Source organism: Myotis lucifugus, unplaced genomic scaffold (genome assembly GCF_000147115.1).
Source record: "Myotis lucifugus unplaced genomic scaffold, Myoluc2.0 scaffold_5, whole genome shotgun sequence".
Classification (NCBI taxonomy): Eukaryota; Metazoa; Chordata; class Mammalia; order Chiroptera; family Vespertilionidae; genus Myotis; species Myotis lucifugus.
The window spans coordinates 7,232,375-7,253,521 of record NW_005871053.1 but is presented as its reverse complement, the minus strand read 5'-3'; the positions used below and the strand labels follow the sequence as shown (position 1 = coordinate 7,253,521).

At 35.9% G+C, this 21,147-nt stretch overlaps 1 protein-coding gene across 5 annotated transcripts in view; it reads right to left on the bottom strand.

The window, feature by feature from the left end:
• Positions 1-21,147, bottom strand: part of LNPK (lunapark, ER junction formation factor) — a 71,278-nt gene that overhangs the window by 16,206 nt on the left and 33,925 nt on the right. For all 5 annotated transcript variants that reach the window (XM_006083091.3, XM_006083092.3, XM_023744659.1 and 2 more), the window contains 3 exons: positions 20,672-20,755; positions 20,538-20,589; positions 7,804-8,016 (listed from right to left, as the gene is read on the bottom strand). In XM_006083091.3, coding sequence (XP_006083153.1) covers positions 7,804-8,016; positions 20,538-20,589; positions 20,672-20,755 — 349 coding nt within the window. The remainder of the gene's footprint in view (positions 1-7,803; positions 8,017-20,537; positions 20,590-20,671; positions 20,756-21,147) is intronic.

Sequence of the window (21,147 nt, the reverse complement as noted above, 5' to 3'; positions counted from 1 at the left end):
CAAAAAAAAGACATTTTATATATAAAGACCAAATAAGTTAAAAGTAAATGATAGAAAAACATACATTTACACACATACATATATTAACATCAATAAAAAAATCTATAGTAGCTGTATTAATATCAAGCACAGTAGATTTTCGAACAAAGAATATTCTCAGGGATAAAATAAAAGAGTAATTTCATAATCACAAAAAAGTCAATTCATCAAGTGGGCATAGCAATCCTAAATATATATGTGCATCATAACAGAGCTTTAAAACACATAAAGCAAAAACTCATAGAACTATGAAAAGAAATAAACATATACACAATTATAGTTGGAGATTTCAACAGCCTTCTCTCAAAAGCTGGCAGGTCAGCAAATCATTTAGTGTTGATAAAGAACAACATTATCTACTACCAACTTGACCTAGTTGACATTTATAGCCACTCTACCCAACAGGAACAGCATATAGTCATTAATTGCTTAATGACGGGGATATGTTCTGAAAAATGCATCATTAGGCAATTTCATCATTGTGCAAATATCAAATTTGCACTTATACAAACCTAGATAGTATATAACCTACTATACACCTGAGCCATATGGTATAATGCTGCCTATCGATCCCAGGTTACAAACCTGTACAGCACATTACTGTACTGGACACCGTAAGTGATTACAACACAACTAGAGGTCCGGTGTACAAAATTCATGCGGGGCGGGGGGAGGGGGGGGGGGAAGTCCCTCAGCCCGGCCTGCGTCCTCTTGAAATCCGGGACCCTTGGGGGATGTCGGGGCTAAACCAGCAGTCGGACATCCAGGAGACTGCATGCACCAATGACCATACTTTTCATCCAGGTGAAAGGCATCTTGCTATTGTATGGGCAACTATATTTTTTTGCCCTGATTATGAAAAGTAGTACATAACATGATCCTTCTGAGGCAGTAGTACCATTTCCCTCATCTTATGGGTGGAAAAACTGAAGCAGAGAGAAGTTAAGAAGTTAAGTAATTGGCTTTGTCACACAGTTACAAGTGGCAGAATCAGGGATGACCACAAAATGTGCAAGCCAGAGTCCATGCATGTCATCGCTGCATCATCCTGTTTTTTCAGTTAGAGTAGCTTTGCCAGGTTTTAATTTTTACATCTAAGAAACTGTTCCCAATATATAGGATAGGGTCCCTAGGCCTGGCTGGCAATCAGGGCCATCTGTAGCGCAACCGGCAGGAGGGACAATTGGGGGCCCCCATTGGTACCCGCCATGGCTGGTGGCCTGGCACCGTCTGCTGGCCAGCCCCGCCCCCCCCCCCCCCCCCATCGCCACAGCTGGTCGCCTCCCTCTGTGGTGAAGGGGAAGATGCTCAACATAGCACATTCAGTCAATTTGCATATTAGGGTTTTATTATATAGGATGGTATTTGTGTATCCAAACACAGAAAGATTAAAAATGGTACACTTGTATAGGGCACTTACCATGAATGGAGCTTGCAGAACTGGAAGTTGTTCTGGGTGAGTCAGTGAGTAAATGGTAAGTGAATGTGAAGGCCCAAGACAGTGATGGCGAACCTATGACACGCGTACTCATTTTTTTGGTTTATTTTTCTTTGTTAAATGGCATTTAAATATATAAAATAAATATCAAAAATATAAATCTTTGTTTTACTATGGCTGCAAATATCAAAAAATTTCTATATGTGACACGGCACCAGAGTTAAGTTAGGGTTTTTCAAAATGCTGACATGCCGAGCTCAAAAGGTTCACCATCACTGGCCTAAGATATTGCTACACATTACTATAGGCTTTATAAATAATGTTCCACAAGCCCTCCCCCTGCTTTCTTCCAACAGGGTCAGAAATTGACCACTGAAGCTGTCAATGTTTCTCCATGATCAGGGATATGGGCTGGACTAATTAGAAACATTGAAGAGAAACTGTCTAGATAAGGCATAGATCAGCATAGTAGTGACTGTTAGGAGGGAGTGAAAGGTGGCCTGAGATTCAGTAAATTAAGAAATCAGCCGTAACCGGTTTGGCTCAGTGGATAGAGCGTCGGCCTGCAGACTGAAGGGTCCCAGGTTCGATTCCGGTCAAGGGCATGTACCTTGGTTGCGGGCACATCCCCAGTGGGGGGTGTGCAGGAGGCAGCTGTTTGATGTTTCTAGCTCTCTATCTCTTTCCTTTCCTCTCTGTAAAAAATCAATAAAATATATTTAAAAAAAAAAAAAGAAAAAAGAAATCAGATGAAGAGATAAATGAATATAAAGGATTGTCATGGCAATGTGGTTTTTGGCTACCTGTTGTAGTAGTAGTCAGATTAAGAAACTTTGTGGTATTCATGAAAAAACAGTGTTTAACATGGAGAGGGTGCAGAATTGAGGAAATACCTTTACTTTGGAAATATGTTTTGGTTCCATTGACCCTGTCTGGCACAAAAGGCTCTCTCTGGCATTGAACTGAAAATAGAACCTGAAAATATTTGCAAAGTTCAGGGACAGGCTGGCTCCACACTACTACAGAAAGCTTTTACTAATGTGGCAGCAGCACTTAATACTTTTTAAGGTAGCACCTGTGGACCTGTGTCCTTGTACAGGATCTTAGTTCTTCAACTAAGAATTTATAGCAATGTTCTCTGAACACCATCAGCTAGATCTGGGAGGGCTGTAGTGCCCTCTGAATGTAGAGTGCTGGGGGGAACAGCTCCTCTGTGCTGATACAGGTGAGTGGCTAAGTGGTTAGGATATAATCTATACACTCAAAATTGAGGTTCTGAGAGTGAGAGGGAATCTATTGCTAAGCCCAACAGATATTGTTTCTGTCCAAGAAAAAAATTCCTCCTGAACCACATATCCTTCCATTTCTTACAGGAAATTCATCTCCATTAAAATCTTATGGGACCACCATCATATGTATATGAGGTCCATCACTCACCAAAACACCATATGTGGCACATGACTATATATTCTTCTCAAGTGGAAAAAAAAAGCATTTACCAAAACAGATGATATTCAAAGACATAAGACAAATCTCAATACATTTAAGAAGATTCAAATAATACAAAGTATGTTTTCTGGCCATAACCGATTTAAATTAAAAATAAGCAACAACAAAAAATCTCCAAGTATTTGGAGACGAAATAATATCCATGAAATAATTCAGGGTTCAAAGGGAAATTAGAAAGTATTTTTAAATAAATAAAACACTTTAAAACATCAAATTATGATATGCAGCTAAGCAGTACTTAGAGAAAATGTTATAACACTAAATACCTATAACACTAACCACTTACAAAAGAAGATAAGATAGGTCTAAAATCCATGAATTCAGCTTCCATCTTAAGAAACTAAAAACGAAAAGCAAATAAAATGCAATGTGAACAGAATAAAAGAAATAATAAAGATTAGAGAGAAAACAAATAAATTGGAAAATACAAGAATAATATAGAAAAGCTAGTTGTTTGAGAAGATCAATAAAACTGGTAAACTTCTAGCCAGACTTACCAGAAAAAGAAAGAGGGAAAATACAAAATACCAATATCGGGAATAAGAGAATGACATAAATCCAAATTGTAAAGATATTAAAAATATAATAAGGGTATATTATGAATAGCTTTATGCCAAATAATTTTCTAAGTTGGATGACATAGATTGATTGAAAGACTACAAAATTACCACAACTTGCTCAACAATAGATAACGATTCAATTTGCTAAAATTTTGTTAAGAATTTTTACATCTATGTTCATAAGGGATATCAGTCTGTCATTTTTCTTTTTAAAAAAAATAAAATTTTAATTAAAAAAAACTCTCCTACAAATAAAACACCAGGCCAAGATGTTTCAACCTATAAATTCTACCAAACATTTAAGAAATAAATGATATCAATTATCTACAAACTTGTCCATAAACTGAAGGAAATACTTACTACTCATATAAGGCCAGCATTACACTGACAGAAGAAAAAAAAAATACTATTAACTGATATTCCTAATGTATTTTTAACAAAAATTTCACACACTATACTCAACAATATGTGTGTGTGTGTGTGTGTGTGTGTGTGTGTGTGTGTATAAAATAAAACATCATGACCAAATGAGATTTATCCCAAGAAAGCAAGGTCATTTAACATTTAAAAATTAATGTATTTCACTAAATGAAGATATTTTTAAAAAATAAAATAAAATAAAACCCCATGTAAGCATCTCAATTGATGCAGGAAAAGCATTTGACAAAATTCATAATCCATTACTAATAAAAACCTTCAGCTAACTAGGAATAGAAAGGTACTCAACCTGATAAACGCTATCTACAAAAAACAAATGATAGCTAATATCATGCTTTCCTCCTAAGATCAGCAATAAGGCAAGGATGTCTATTTTCACCACTTCTATTCAGCATTGTACTAATAAAGGTTCTAGCGAGTGTAATAAGGCAAGAAAAAGAAATAGAAGAAATCAAGTAGAAAGGAAGAAGTAGAACTGTATTCACAATTTGATAGTCTATGTAGAAAATACTATGGAATCTATAACAAAGCTATTGAGGTGAGTTTAGCAAGATTATAGAATATAAAATTAATATACAAAAATCAATTATATTTCTATATATATTAAAATGAACAATTGGAGATAGTTTTTAAAAATATAATTATTATAATTTGATCAAAAATATAAAATAGATGTACTAGTACATTTAACAAAAATGTGCAAAACCTATATACTGATCATTATAAAACATTGCTGAGAGAAACTAAAGATCTAAATAAATAGAGAAATATATTATGTTCGTGTAATAAATCAGGTAATATCAGAAGAGAGGAAGGGAGAGTGGGGAATGGAAGAATAACCTAGAATTTAGTTAATGATTTATTTATATCATATAAAAATAATAACAAGAATAAAGAGTTACACAAACTATGAATTGTTACTCCACAATCTCTCAAAAGTGAAAGAGAATTGTCTACAGGAAATACTCTGAACTAAAAGACAACACAGAAGAAGGCATTGAGAAGAAAGTGGGAGGATAAAGTAAGATGTGATGTTTGCCTTTGTAAAACAAGGCAGGATGAACATAAGAGTAATATGAGCAGCAATGGAGATTTACAGGGAGACCCCATAGAAGCCTTTGAAACAAAATGAGGCCTTCTTGGAACAAGCCTTGCCATACAAGGATACAAGGCTTACAAATTGTCTATGACAAAAACTTTAAAGCAGTTAAGATAGGCCTAAGGTAGGAATATTATATTAATACTTTAAAGAATAAGAGATTTGCTTTGTAAATAATCACAAACCTAAAAACTATTACCAACTTAAAAATAAGCAAAAGATACCAAAATTATAGCTATTAGTAAATAAAATTTAGGTTCTAGAAAAAGTAATTAGTATTACAAATCAAGTACATTTTTCTGGTTTTATCAGGTAAGTTATCTGTTTACTTGTACTAACAACATTCAATCATTATCATAACAAAATAAACATTAATGCAGACAATAAGTGTTAACTCATAAAAAATGTTCAACTTGAATAAGCATGCCAAATGAGATTCAGAAAGCATTTAAGCCAACTTAACTTTTGCTGGAATATTTTACTTCTACATGTTTAAAATGAAAATGTCCATAATGGAATCTGAATACATAAAATAACAGATTTCATAAAAATATCTTAAAATCCTTACATACTTAGTAACTTTTAAAATAATGCATATTCATCTTCATACTGTTAAGGATTTACAGTAATTAATACAAACATCAAGTGCAATCATTGTAGGAATACTGGTCATTTTTTTATAGCTTGGCAAATTATCAAGTACCTGCTGCTTATTAATTTTCAAACATATGGGTGCCCTGTGGTAATACACATTAAATTGATTCTCTTCCACAAATATGGCATAATGAAAAAATGAATTATTAATCTTCTCTATAAGAAATCACTTAACTCATTCATATTTTTGGCAATGTACAACTTAAATACAGTCTTTTACACAGAAACTAATTTAAAACTTTGGTAAAATGTTATATGATCATGAAATTTAGGCCATTATTCCTTCTAACCCTATTCTGAAATGTGCAATACAGTTTTTACTTTATGTAAGTTACTAAACTTGTATTTCTTTAAAACTAATTAGATACACAACTGTATATAATACATGCATTCTCACCAAAACAGTATTTCATTAAACAACTAAGAACTTTAAACATCATGGGTATCTCAAATCAGTCAGATAACAATTGAAAGATAAATAATTTTCAATCAATTTCATTTTTCTCAATTTCACAAAATATATGGCTACCTTAAGGAACATCATTGTATGTCAAGTTTAAAAGTATTTTTTCAATAACTGTTTTTGAAAAATATGATTTGTATATATTTCATTTACAGCCAGATTTCTTAATGTTTATAAATTAACAGTTTTCTAGTTTTCTAAAATGTAATGCTGCTTTTTTTTGAAGGAAAAGCAGGAAAAACAATCTACTGTAATATTAACATTTAGATTGGTTATTGATTTTATTACATAAGTGTCTTGAATATCTGATATCAACTACTGACTAGCCTCAAAATCATTATAATTATATTAGTAATTAGTCATAAAAATACCAACACAATCTAAATTAGAATTAAATATCCTAAAATAGTATAATTTACAATCAGAGTCAAGAACCTGACATGGAATCTACATAAAATAATGTGATCTGCTAAAGCAATGAACTTCCAAGTCCCAATCACACCCAAAAGATAATTGCAGGGTAATGTAATATATTACACTCCAAAAATGGGATCTTCCCTAGTGATCCTCCACACTAAGAAAGGAGAATCTGCCCGATCAGTGTGGCTCAGTGGTTGAGCGTCGACCTATGAAACAGGGGGTCAGAACACATGCCAGCTTGCAGTCTTATTCCCCAGTAGAGGGTGTGCAGGAGGCAGCCGATCATTGATCCTCTCTCAACATTGATGTTTCTATCTCTCTCTCTCCCTCTCCCTTCCTCTTTGAATCAATAAAAACATTTTTTTTTAAAAAGAGAGAATCCAAAGGAATGAAATAATAGTAAAGAAAATATGCTAACTTAAATGGACTTTATGCTAAAGTATCTGTCACAAAATACTAAGATTCTCTGGCTTAAAAAAAGAATACTTTAGCCGAACCGGTTTGGCTCAGTGGATAGAGCGTCGGCCTGCGGACTGAAGGGTCCCAGGTTCAATTCCGGTCAAGGGCATGTACCTTGGTTGCGGGCACATACCCAGTGGGGGGCGTGCAGGAGGCAGCTGATTGATCTCTCTCATAGATGTTTCTGGCTATCCCTCTCCCTTCTTCTCTGTAGAAAAATCAATAAAATATTTTTTTTAAAAAGAATACTTTAATACCAGTCCATATTAACAACAGTAGTATTGTACACCACAATAAAGGAATATTCTTCCTGAAATATGTTAATTGTCCTGTTTAAAAATATATGTGAAGGGTGTAGCAAAAAGCATAAATATATTCCAAAAGTGTTCTCTTCTATCCCCATGTTAAATAAATCTGGAGCCATTCTAAAGGTGAATATAAAAAGATATGCTATACTGTTGACTACAGAATACTACAAAGTTTTATCGCCATTTAAACAAAGAAGCCATAACAGTTAAATGAGCTCAAGAAATAGGTTTCAGTATCACAAGGTGCCAGCTGTAAAGAGTTATGGCTAATTGAATATGGAACTCCTGCTTAATCAGATAACTGCTCTCCTATTTCCAAATGAAATGCCATTTCCATACTGTCTGAAAATGGCCCGTTTTATTGGTAACCAGAGAAAACAATATAAACTGTAAATAACATTTAGTGCTCTGTTTACCCATTCCAGGCACAGAAGTAGCAGGGGATCCAAGACGTCTTGGTAACACATTTGACGATAGGGCTGGAGTAGCAGTTCTTTCTGGGGGCCCACCAGGGGCTGAAGTGTCCTTTGTTGGACCAGGAGATACTGGAACTTGTGGAGGAGGGCCCTGGCTAGACCTTACTGGTGTTGGAGAAAGGTTTCTTTGAGCTGCAGTTCGCTGACGAATCTCTGAGAAAAAGAATAAGAAGTATAAATCACATTTAATATCCAAAATGCCACATTAGCCAATACCACAAGTATTATTTACATTTAATTTAATTTTGTGACACCAAAAGGCATTTGTAGGGCTAAAACTGCTTGTAATAAGAAATCTATAAAATGTAACATTGAAAACTGACTATAACAGAGTACTCCATTTCTGAACCTACAAGTCAACTGCATATATTTACACAATAAGCCTTGATCTCAATCCATCCACTGATATCACTTTTCAAAATAAATTCAAGTAAATAAAATCATCACCCAATGTGTCGTGTCTTTTACAGTAACCCTTCCTAATTTATAATAAAGAAAGGAAAGTTTACCAGAATTTAGTGAAAATTGCAGGTTTTTCAAGATAAAAACAATGGTAACTCTAAAAAATGAGTGAATAAGTATATTCTGGAATTATCGAATAATTTATGAGGTAATTAATCTAAGTAGTCATAAAAATGTTGCAAAAGTATTCTTAACTATCAGGTACCATGCCTATTCTCCTTTACACTACTGCTATTTTCTTAGTATACTAATTTCTTTTTGCCAATACATTCAATAAAAGAAAACTTCCTACTCAGCATAAATAATGTATCACCATAAATAAATCTTATATTTAGTTGCAGAAATTAAAAGATTTTCTGTAACGGGTTGGCAAATGTGCCATATCCAGGCTGCTGCTGCTTCTTGTAGTTTTACTAAAATACAATAATGCTCTTTTGTTTACAGATTGTCAGTAGCTGCTTTAAAAGAGCTGAGTAGTTGCAACAGAGATCATATGGCTCTCAAAGCCATCCTATCCTATCTAATAATAGACAAACAGGGTAACTGACCGTACCTTCGCTACACTATCCATTGGCTAATCAGCGAGATATGCAAATTAACCGCCAACAAAGATGGCGGTTAATTTGCATATGCAGGTGTGAAGCTGCGGAGCAAAGATTGAAGGCAGCTCCGGCCGGAGCAGCGAAGGCTTTGAAGGTGGCTCCGGCCGAGCAGCCATCAAAGCTGCTCCAGCTGGAGCAGCGATCAAAGCGGCTCCAGCTGGAGCAGCGAAGGCTTTGAAGGCGGCTCTGGCCGGAGCCAAGGCCTGGGTCCCCGGTGCCGAAGGAAAACCGGTGCAGGCAGCCAGGGGAAGGGAAGGCCTATTGCACGAATCTTTTCGTGCAACAGGCCTCTAGTCCTATATAATAAAAGGCTAATAAACAAATCGACCGAACCGTGTAACAACTGGTTGCTATGATGCGCACTGACTACAAGGGGCAGACGCTCAACACAGGAGCTGCCCCCTGGTGGTCAGTGTGCTCCCACAGGGGGAGTGCCACTCAGCCAGAAGCCAGGCTCATGGCTGGCAAGCACAGCAGTGGTGGTGGGAGCCTCTTCCACCTCCGTGGCAGCGCTAAGGATGTCCGACTGGAGTGGGCCTAAGCCATCATTTGGACATCCCCCGAGGGCTCCCGGACTGCGAGAGGGCGCAGGCCAGGCTAAGGGGACTCCCCGCCCCCGCTGAGGCACGAATTTCATGCACTGGGTCTCTAGTGTATTATATTTACTATCTGGCCCTTTACAGAAAGTTTTATGATGTGCTTCCTCTGAATGTACATTTACCCTGTGAAAATTAACCAAAGCACATTTTTAACATCACTCATGCACTACTATAAGTTGAGGTTTATAACTAACTGGTAAGCAAAGAACACCGTGTCTAACATTCCATAAAAGAGACTTAGCATAATAGCTTCTAAATTTAAATTTAAGCAGACAAAGGGGGGTAAATGATATACAAGAGTCAGGAAAGGGAGAAAATAGTATCATCATTTTCAAAGGCAAAGCAGGTAATAAAGACAGTATAGTGATTACTAGAGGGAAAAGGGGATGAGGAAGGTAAGAGAGGGTATAGGGGGATAAATGTTGAGGGAAGGAGACTGGACTTTGGGTGGTGAACACACAATACAATATGTAGATGATGTATTATAGAATTGTACAACTGAAACCTATACAATTTTATTAACCTATGTCATCCTAATTCAATAAGAGTTACAATATCAATAGTTAAAAGTAGCTAGTGATACAATCTAAATCTACACTTGGTAAAGTGTTATGAAATATTCTGGTAAGTCTTGATTTAAAATATCTAAGATTTGCCCTGGTCAGTATGGCTCAGTTGGTTGGAATGTCGTCCCATACACCAAAATGTGACCGGCTCAATTCCTGGTCAGGGCACATATCCAGGTTGCAAGTTCAATCCCGGTTGGGATGCGTGCAAGAGGCAGCCAAGTGATGTTTCTCTCTCACACTGATGTTTCTCTCTCCTCTCTCTCTCTCTCAAATCAATTTTAAAAAATAAAATATCTAAGATTTCTCAACTTTTAGCCACTTACCATTCACAAATGCCTTGTGTTATTACTATGCCAAAAAGTTTCTAGTACTCAACAAAGTAGTCATATGGCTATATTAAATATTTCCTGCATTGAAATATAAAGTAGCATCCCCCAAAAGATTTACCTAGCATTCCACCTCAATCTGGTATAGTATCATAACAGGTATTCCATAAGGTCAATTCTACATTGGAGGATGTTTTAACATCCTTATCAATGACCAATCAGGGTTTCAATAAAAATCACATTCATTGAATATGAGGACATGTCCAAATTTTTAAAATTATAATGAAACAAATCAAAATAAGATTTTAAACTACTATATTATGATACAAAAGAAAGAAAGGTTTAAAATAATGATGAACAGGATAGTTGCTAAAGCATAAACTCTGGGATCAAACTGTTTTAATTTAAATTTTAGCTCCACCCCATTTATTAGATGTGCATGCAGCCTTTTCCAAGTTGATAGCATCTCTCAGTACAGCTTCCTCATAATGAGAATATTTACCTCTTATGGTTTTTGTAAAGATTAAATAAATCAATGCAAAGAACTTAGCCACAGCACAGAAAATTATTTAATAAGCAATAACTAATAGAAGTAGTATACATCTAAAAGTTCCAGAGATTACAATAAATCAATAGTTAAGCAATCTACAATTTCTAAATCAATTATTAAAATAAAACACAAATTAATTTTCAAATTAAATGTTTTCCTAAAGTTATTTATGGACTTATTTAAAGTGCAAATTCATATAAAAACTTAAATCTATAACCCTAGCTTGGTATTAAATAATTCTTGAGATAAATGTGCTATAATACAAATAATTACCTCTCAATTTCATCAAATTTTTAAATACTACTTCTTTACATACTGATAAAAAAAAATTCTGCATTTGTTTTGGTATCAAGCTGTAGTAGGAAGAACACTATATAATATTTAGGAGGCATGAATTTTCATCCTAGCTGATATCACCTGTGAACTAAAAAGTCTTTTATGCACTCTGGGTTTCATATTTCTTTAAATAGTGTTGGCAAATCTACAAACACAATCCTCATATTTTCCTTAGTATTGGCCAAAGACTTTCTGAATTTTTGTGTCCAGTTCTTAGCCTCAAAAACAAACAAATAAAAAAACCCCCACAAAATTTAGTAAATTTTAGTAATGAGAAAAAAACTTTAAGCCTATGAGTCATTCACATGCATATGGAAACTTAAACCTAGGGTGAATTTGGCTCTTTATAAATATGAGATGTATTTAAATGGGGTATGGGGGTTTATCTTCAGGAGAGTTTCTATTTTTCAATTTATATAAATTCAAGTTTCATTGTTTAAATTTATATACATACTAGAGGCCTGATGCGTGAAATTTGTGCAAGAGTAGGCCTTCCCTCCCCCAGCTGCTGGCACCAGCTTCCCTCTGGCACCCGGAACCGGGGCTTCCCTCGCAGCCCCAGCTTCCACCGGAAGGTCGTCCGGAAGGACATCCAGTCTAATTAGCATATTATGCTTTTATTATTATAGAAGATAGCCCTAGTTAGTTTGGCCCAATGAATACAGCATCAGCCATGGACTGAAGCATCCTGAGTTGGATTCTGATCAAGGGCACCTACCTTGGTTGCAGGCTAGATGCCCAGGCCCTGGTCAGGGTGTGTTCAGAGGCAACCAATCCATGTGAGACACATCGATATTTCTCTGTGTCTCTCCCCCTCTCTTCCACTCTCTCTAAAAATCAATGGAAAAATATCCTCAGGTGAGGATTGACAAAAATAAATAAATAAATAAACTGGTAGGCAGGTAGATTAAATAAACAAATAAATAAATAAATGTATATCCATATAATTCCTTTAAATAACCAATAATAAAGAACATGCATATGACACCTCTTCCTTTTACTTTCAAATTTTTCTAAAGTCTACATTCACTATATCATCTTCAAATCCTATTCATACTGAGATCCTTTAAATACAGCTTCTACCCTACTTCTCTAATGAAATTATTTTCTCAATAGGTTGATGGCTTTTTATTAACAGAAATGACTCCAAAATCTTCCTTCCCATAGAGGCAAAGCTTTTTGAAAAAAGAAAAACTTCCCTAACATTTCACTCCTCAACACAACACAATCGGATTTTTGTGCTCCTTCATAACTTCCACAGTATCACCCACCACTGAAAGGACCATTGTTTTGGTCATATTGCCATTATTGTCATTAGCGTAGCTGCTCTTTATCGATCCCTATTATCTGCTAGGTACTACACCAGGAGCTTTATGTGAGTTTACTAATCTATGTAGTATTTATACAATATTATGCACTAGTTAATTCTTTGAGATAGTACCTATCCTCAGTTTTCAAAAGAAACCAAAGCTCAGAAACTAAGTAACTTGCCAAAAATTACTCCAGCTCAGAGCTGGAGCCAAGATTCAAATCCCAGTTTTTATGACAACAATGCCCTCATTCTGTTATATAACCTGTCAGCCTCATTTGTCTTCTACTTACTGGTACTTCACTTTTTGCAAACTATGACAGTGGATGCCTTCTCTACTACACTTCAATTTTTTAGGTACCAGTTTAGTTATACTTTTAACTCTGCTCATTGCTTCTGTCTTTTTCCTGGGCTCTTCTTTTTCCATTTATCCTTACACATTAATGTTCCCTAGAGTTCTGCCATAGATCCTCCTCCTCTATTTTCTCTCCCTAGGAAATTTTACTCAATCCCATGGTTTCAATAAGTATGTTGTCTATACTTTCCAATGATTTCTAATCTATATCTATAACCTCAACCTTTTTCCTGAGCTCCATTATAAATAATCAACTTCCTATAAAGAGAATAATTCCCACTCAACAAAAGAAATTCATTATCTTTTACACAACCTACTACTCCAATTCTTATGTTCCTTATCTTGCTTAAAACACTAACATCTAACCAGTTACCCAAGCCAAAAACCTAGGCAATATTGTGACTCCTCTTCCCACTCCCCGCTTTCCAAATCTGACTGCCATTGAGTCCTGTCAATCTACTCTTAAATCTGAATTCTCTTAAATCTCTTCCTTTTCAACTCCTTCACTACAACTTTAGAGCAGGCCTTTATCTCTTACCTATGTTAGATGATATCCAAATTGATCTCCATGTCTCAGCCTTGCTCTCTCCAATCCATTCTCCATATTACCAAAAAAAAGTGTTCTTTCTAAAATGCAAACTTGTGAAAGTTCACCAAGATTGTCCCATTTGGTAAATTACTATTTCATAACATTTAAACAAAATTCATGAATTAAAAATAGGTTTCCTTTTATTTTCTTAAGCTCAACACATTTATTAAGCAGCCATTATAAGGAAGGCACTAATGAATGGGACCCAGAGCTGCATTAGAGGTGGCAAGCAAAGATAATACAAAATTACAAAATACACATATGCAAGGTAAGTGCCATAAAAAAAGAACCAACAAAGTACCATGGAGAGTTCAAGAAGGGGAAGATATAAACTCAGTGATGGGATGAAGAAAGGGTTCATAATAATGGTGGCATTTAAGATGAACACTGAAAATGGATGGGGATAGAAATGCCTTTGTTAACTGTATTAAGGTACATGTGGCAGTTTTAAGAGTCCAAAATTCTTTGATTTGCCTCCCATCAAATGGAGGAGGGAGAATGTAAAATGTCCCCTCCCTTGAATCTGTGCTGTTACTGTTTGACCACACAAATATAGGTGTACTAGTTTCTAGGACTACTTTCTGTCTCTTGAGCTGTGTGCTCTTAGAACCCAGCCACCATGTTAGCAGCAAGCCCAAGTGACCCCATTAGAGAGGTCCAGGTGGAGACAAACCAACAGCCAGCACCAACATGTTAGCCTTGTGAGTTAAGCCATCTTGATAATACATCCTTCAGCTCCAGTTAGATAGCTCTAACTGATGTGAGGCAGGGATGAGCTGTTTCTACCAAACCTTGCCGAAATTACAAATTCATGAGCAAAACAAATGAATGCTGTTTTCAGCCGTTAAGTTTTGAGGTGGTTTGTAACAACAGATAACTGTAATAGTATAGATATGACACGTAAGAACACCCAAAAAAGAAAATTTGCTATTTTATAAGGTGTTTTCCAGATTTTCTTAATCAAATGTACATCCTCCGAAAAAAAAAAAAAACAGCAAAATATAAAGTGCCATTTATTTGCTCTCAAAAAAGATTAATGATGTCTACTTTAATCTTCCCTATATGCCACGGAAGTTAAGTAAACTCTAAAATCCTACTTAAATAAGAAGTTGTAATCTATTTGCTAGAGCCATTAAATTTTTCTGCAATACTTATTGATTTCAAATTTAGCTGTGGCAGGATACAATTGACTTTTCTTTTGTTAATTTCATTAAGAGAGATGTAGTGCTATATACACAGGTAAAGAGAATGTATAGGTGGCTTTCTTTTTGAAACACATATAGAAGGGTCTGTTAAGAATTTATTTTAGCTATCAGGTGGCATCCTCCAACATTCTTATCAGCCTCTCTACTTCAGTCATTCACTCCTATCTATGGTCATCATCTAGTCCTATATCCTTGTCATTAAGGATAACTGCACTCCTCTCAAGTTCAATCATCCCACTCTCAAAACACACTTAACTTTCCAGCTATTTTGTAAAGGGTCAGACAGTAAACATTTTATATTCTGTTGACCATATGTGGTTTCTGTTGCATAGCTTATTCTTGTTTGTTATTTTTTAGAACACTTTAAAAATATAAAACCAATTCTAAGCTCAAGAGCCATATAAAAGAGATTTGGGCCCAGATTTGCAAGCTGTAGTTTGCAGAACCTTATTTTAATACTACCAATACCTCTGACTGTCCATTATTCCCCTCTCAGTGTCCTATTTCCCTCATGATCATCTTAGATTTTGTAATACAGTGTTACAATCCCTCCCTTTTTGTATACAACTTCACTTCCCTGCCCCTTTATCACTTTATCCAATCCATTAGGCAAAATCTTAGTCCTGATTAAAGCCAACTCTCTGCCTACTCCATGCCTGGTACCCATACAGCTAAACACAACTGGAAAAGACACATGCTTTAAATGCATGATGGTTAACTTCAAGTGGATGTTAGTGTCCTCCGGCATTCCTACATTTTCCTAATCTATTTACTCTCATACTCTCCTAGAGAATTATTTTACACCTTCTCTTCATAACTCCAACATCTTCCTCATCCATGCATTCTCATTAAGAAAACAGATAAAACACAAATGCTTCTGCCTCCAGCTACCTATTTTTCCACTCTCTTTTACTCAAAATAATTGTTTGTTCAATTGTCTCCAACTTCTCTACTCCCGTACTTTCTTAAACCAACCCTAATCAGGCTTTTGCCCCCATTCTTCAAGGTCACCAAGGAACTCCACATTACTAAAATCAATGGCCAATGACTGACCCTCAGTTTGTTTGGCAGTAGTTTCTGTAACAGATGACCACTACCATGAAACACTCTTTTCAGTTAGCATCCAGGACTCCACCTCTCCCGGGTTTCCTGTCTCACTGACCACCTCTTTCCAGCTTCCTTTTCTGGTTCATCCTCATTATTCCCAACAGCTTAATGTTAGCATACCCTAGAGTGGCCTTAGTCCTTTTCTTTCTCCACATTTAACTTCCGTGGTAATCACATCCAGTCTCACGGTGTTAATACCATCCACATACTAGTGACACCCAAATTTATATCTCCAGCCCAGATAATTCCTGTTTGCCAGACTCATACTCAACTGTTTCCTTAATATCGCCACTTGGATGTCTGTCTAAAAGGCATTTCAAACATATGTCCAAAATAAACTCTGTTCTTCACCACCTTAACTCTAAAAAGCAGTTAATTACAATAGACCTAGAAGAGCCAGGAATACTGGAACAATACACTCCAGAATAAATATTTTTAAAGATTATCAGCTTCTTAAAGTAAAAAGCCATATTGTAATCATCTGTTTATTCTCCATGGTGCCTGCACATAAGTTATTTAATACATTCTTTTAAATGAACACTTCATTTATATGTAGCTAAATTTCAATTCTCCAGAAAAGAATATTTGAAAGCAGAATATTCTAGAGCAGAGAGACCACCAACAATAAGTTTTGTTGTTGTCGTTTTTAGCAATGGTTTTTCAATAATTATGACATAACATCAGAAGGAAAAAAATGTATTTGAATATCAAAGCTTCTAAGTAAAGATAAGTTTAGCTTCTTGAAGAAACTTATGTTACCTAAATATTAATAAATACTTAAGAATGTCAGTAGAGGGAATCATATATCTGTACTTTTTAAATAAGAGTGAAAAGGTCAGTTTTTTTTAAGTAACTGCTAGCAATAGATTTTTTAAAAGTAACTGCAAAATATCACATTTTAAAAATTTATTCACTAAGATTATTTAAAAAGTATTTTTTGAAAAGTTAGTCCTAGAGAAACTAAGATGGCGGCATAGGTAAACACCTGAAATTGCTGCCTCGCAAAACCACTTCAAAAATATAACTAAAAGACAAAACGGACATCATCCAGAACCACAGGAAGGCTGGCTGAGTGGAAATTCTACAACTAGAAGGAAAGAGAAAAGCACACTGAGACCCAGAGAAGGTGCGGAAGTAAAGTGCAGAGGTATGGAGGCGCGCGCTCGGAAAGGGCTGGCAACAGAGGGACGCAGTTATCTTTTTCAATCGGGAGGGAGTCACAAGCTCCCGGCTGCTCTCAACTCCAGTTCCAGGAGAGTCTCTGGGGACCCAGACTCATATGGAGAGAAACTGGACTGCCTGGCAGTGGGTGGAACTGGAGGGCGGCTTTCTCTCAGAGGTGCTTGCAGCGATTACCAGGGGACACTGAGACCCGGGGCCTCTTAGGGCAGGGCTGAGGATCAGCCATAGCTGTTTGCTCCGCCCTGTTGATTCCCTGAGACCCCGCCCCACCCAAGCTGTGCACAGAGGCTTTTGCATATGAATGACCTGGCCCTTTGCAATCTAAAATTATCTAACAAGCTGCAGCTGGGACAGAGAGACCCAGAACATCCAAAAGAAGGCCCAAGGCCCCACAGCAGCTTGCACTGCTTCACAGCTGGACCTCATATGGACACCTCCAAACCCCAAACAAAGAAGAGGAATCTGCAGATCTCTCCATAGCTCCTGCTGGGTAGCCTCAGGCAGAGGTTAAATTAGCACCTCCTTAGAGATCCAAGAGCCAGTGTACCCAGTGGTCAGAGTGGGACCATCCAGATTACAACTATTCAGATCCATAAGGGACACACTCAGGGGGCAGACTCAGTGAGCACCAAAGCCCCACTGAAGCAAGTCATGCCCCATAAGGGTGTCTCCAGCACAGAAGTTCTCCCACCATAGACACAGCTGAATCTCACAACCAACTGGCCTGGAGGTCAATTCCTCCCAGTGATACCAACAACAATCAAGGCTTAACTACAACAAGACTGTGCACAAAGCTCACAAAGGGGTGTACCAAGAGTGTTCAGCTCAGGTAATTGGGGAGGCTGAGCCACTGGGCCCTATAGGATACCTAGCACAGAAAGCCACTCTATCAACACAGGGAAGCAGCCAAAATGTGGAGACAAAGAAACAGATCACAAATGACAGAAATGGAGGAAAGCAAACTACAGGATACAGAGTTCAAAACCACGGTTATAAGGTTTTTCAAGAATTTTCTAGAAACTGCCGATAAATTTAGTGAGACCCTCCATAAATCTAGTGAGACCCTCGAGGATATGAAAAAGGACCATCTAGAAATTAAGCATACATTGACTGAAATAAAGAATATTATACAGAGATCCAATAGCAGACAAGAGGATCGCAAGAATCAAGTCAAAGATTTGAAATACGAAGAAGCAAAAAACACCCAACCAGAAAAGCAAAAAGAAAAAAGAACCCAAAAATATGAAGATAGTGTAAGGAGCCTCTGGGATAACTTCAAGCGTACCAACATCCGAATTATGGGGGTGCCAGAGAAGAGAGAGAGCAAGATATTGAAAACCTATTTGAAGAAATAGTGACAGAAAACTTCCCCTACCTGGTGAAAGAAATAGACTTACAAGTCCAGGAAGCACAGAGAACCCCAAACAAAAGGAATCCAAAGAGGACCACACCAAGACACATCATAATTAAAACACCAAAAGCAAAAGACAAAGAGAGAATCTTAAAAGCAGCAAGAGAAAAAAAGTCAGTTACCTACAAGGGAGTACCCATACGACTGTCAGCTGATTTCTCAACAGAAACTATGCAGGCCAGAAGGGAGTGGCAAGAAATATTCAAAGTGATAAATAGCAAGAACCTACAACCAAAATTACTTTACCCAGCAAAGCTATCATTCAGAATTGAAGTTCAGATAAAGAGCTTCACAGGTAAGAAGAAGCTAAAGGAGTTCATCACCACCAAACCAGTATTATATGAAATGCTGAAAGGTATCCTCTAAGAAGAGGAAGGGAAGAAAAAGGTAAAGATAAAAATTATGAACAGTTTGGCTCAGTGGATAGAGTGTCGGCCTGCGGACTCAAGGGTCCCAGGTTCAATTCCGGTCAAGGGCATGTACCTTGGTTGCGGGCACATCCCCAGTAGGGGGTGTACAGGAGGCAGCTGATCGATGTTTCTCTCTCATCGATGTTTCTAGCTCTCTATCCCTCTCCCTTCCTCTCTGTAAAATAATAATTTAAAAAAAAATTATGAACAACAAATACATATCTATCAACAAGTGAATATAAAAATCAAGTGAATAAAAAATCTGATGAACAGAATAAACTGGTGAATATAATAGAATCAGGGGCATAGAAAGGGAGTGGACTGACAATTCTCGGGGGGAAAGAGGTGTGGGGGGTACGGGAAGAGACTGGACAAAAATCGTACACCTATGGATGAGGACAGTGGGGGGGGAGGTAAGGGCAGAGGGTGGGGTGGGAACCAGGTGGAGGGGAGCTATGGGGGGAAAAAAGAGGAACAACTGTAATAATCTGAACAATAAAGATTTAATTAAAATAAAAAAGTTAGTCCTAGTTATACAAAATACTGTAAAAATATAGATACGTAGCCTATACACCAAAAAAAAAGTTTTTTATAATTATTAGGAAAAAGTTTAAATTGTAGAAAATTTAAACTGATTATGAAAGTAGGAGTTTCTTTGAAAGTATCTATGCCTAATTTATTTTAGTCATATGTAAACTTTTACATTTATCAAAAGAGCAAGCTAATATTTCTAAAAACCAAAATCCTATTTATGGAATTATAGGAGAAGATGGGATTTTTCCCAATTAGAAAACCTAAAACTATTATAGCTTATTTAGTATACTTAGTCTTTGGGGACATTTATAAAAGAACTGACTTCTCAAAGTTCTACATGTCATCCCAACTTTATAAGCCAGACTATAATTCTGATGATTTATAAGAATAAATGTTAAAAATTTTTAAATACTACATTCTATATTGCAACAAAAGTCTTACAAACTATATTATTTTATTCTAGACAAGAGAATAAAGAGGAAAGCCAATACAAACTCAAAAATATCTTTTCACTTGCCAGTCTTGGGAAAAGACCACTTAAAATATGTAACCACTTAAAATAATGACTTTTAACATTTACATAATAACTAATAACATAATAGTGATTATTTCACTAATAACCTGGCAATATAACCTCCAAAAGAAAGAATTAATGTTATTAAATAGCAGTAATTCAATTTTTTCCTCATTTCTAAATTATTTTCTCTTCCTAAATAAAAGTGCTATTTCAGAGAAACTTCAAATTTGACAAAAATCTTCATTAAACTTAACCTCAAAAAAATAATAAAAATGTAACAATTTTCTTAAAAATAGATATTCCAAGAAATTCTTACTTAGAGGAGAAAAAAACTATAAAAATATTGTTTAAATTACTTAGATTTCAAAAAGTCAAACCAATTATACATTTAATCTCAATAGAAAACATCTTTATTTGTCAATATAATCCTATAAAAGCAAAATGAGATAAACATATTGCCATCATTCCAAGTCATACCCCAAATTACCAAATAAAAATTAACACAAAAGCATTCTACGTAAGTTTTTATACACCTCTAACACATTTTTTAACTCACTTGGGTAAATATGGATCTTTCCAACAGCAGCAGCAGTTTCTACAAAGTTATTTACCTTGTCCGGGTCTTGCAGTTACAGCTGGTCCAGCAGATGGCGGCTCAAACTCCTGTCAATTACAATAATGTTATTACAGTGATCTATTACAATGTGCAATTTATAATAAAATAGTAGTGGTATCACAGCCTTACCTTTGCTTTCTTTGAGTCTGGATCAAACCTTTCAAGAATTAATTTAGCTGTTTTATAAGTTTCTTTTTCCATGACTTCTTCAAGCTGTGAACAAAAATTTCCATAAATTCCACATTTTAAAACACACACAATTTATTTTATAAGTCCCATTCAAAAAGTGTTCAAGTATAGGCTTAAAATAAACAGCACATAATATATCCAGATAGCATGAAAGACTTCCTACATTCAAATAATTAAAATCCAGATTTTGAAATGACTTCTAACCTCTAATATGTTACTTGTACTTAACAGTTTTACTGCAAGGAAATACCAAATATTGCTAATTGTTTACATATAATGAGGAGAATAATTACATGCACCAACTTCAATAATGGAATGTGCAAAAATCTATCAGCCATCATTATTGGAAGTTATTAAACATGACAAGCAAATGACAGGCAATTCCTTAGATTTATTTCCTCATAGCACTTAATGCT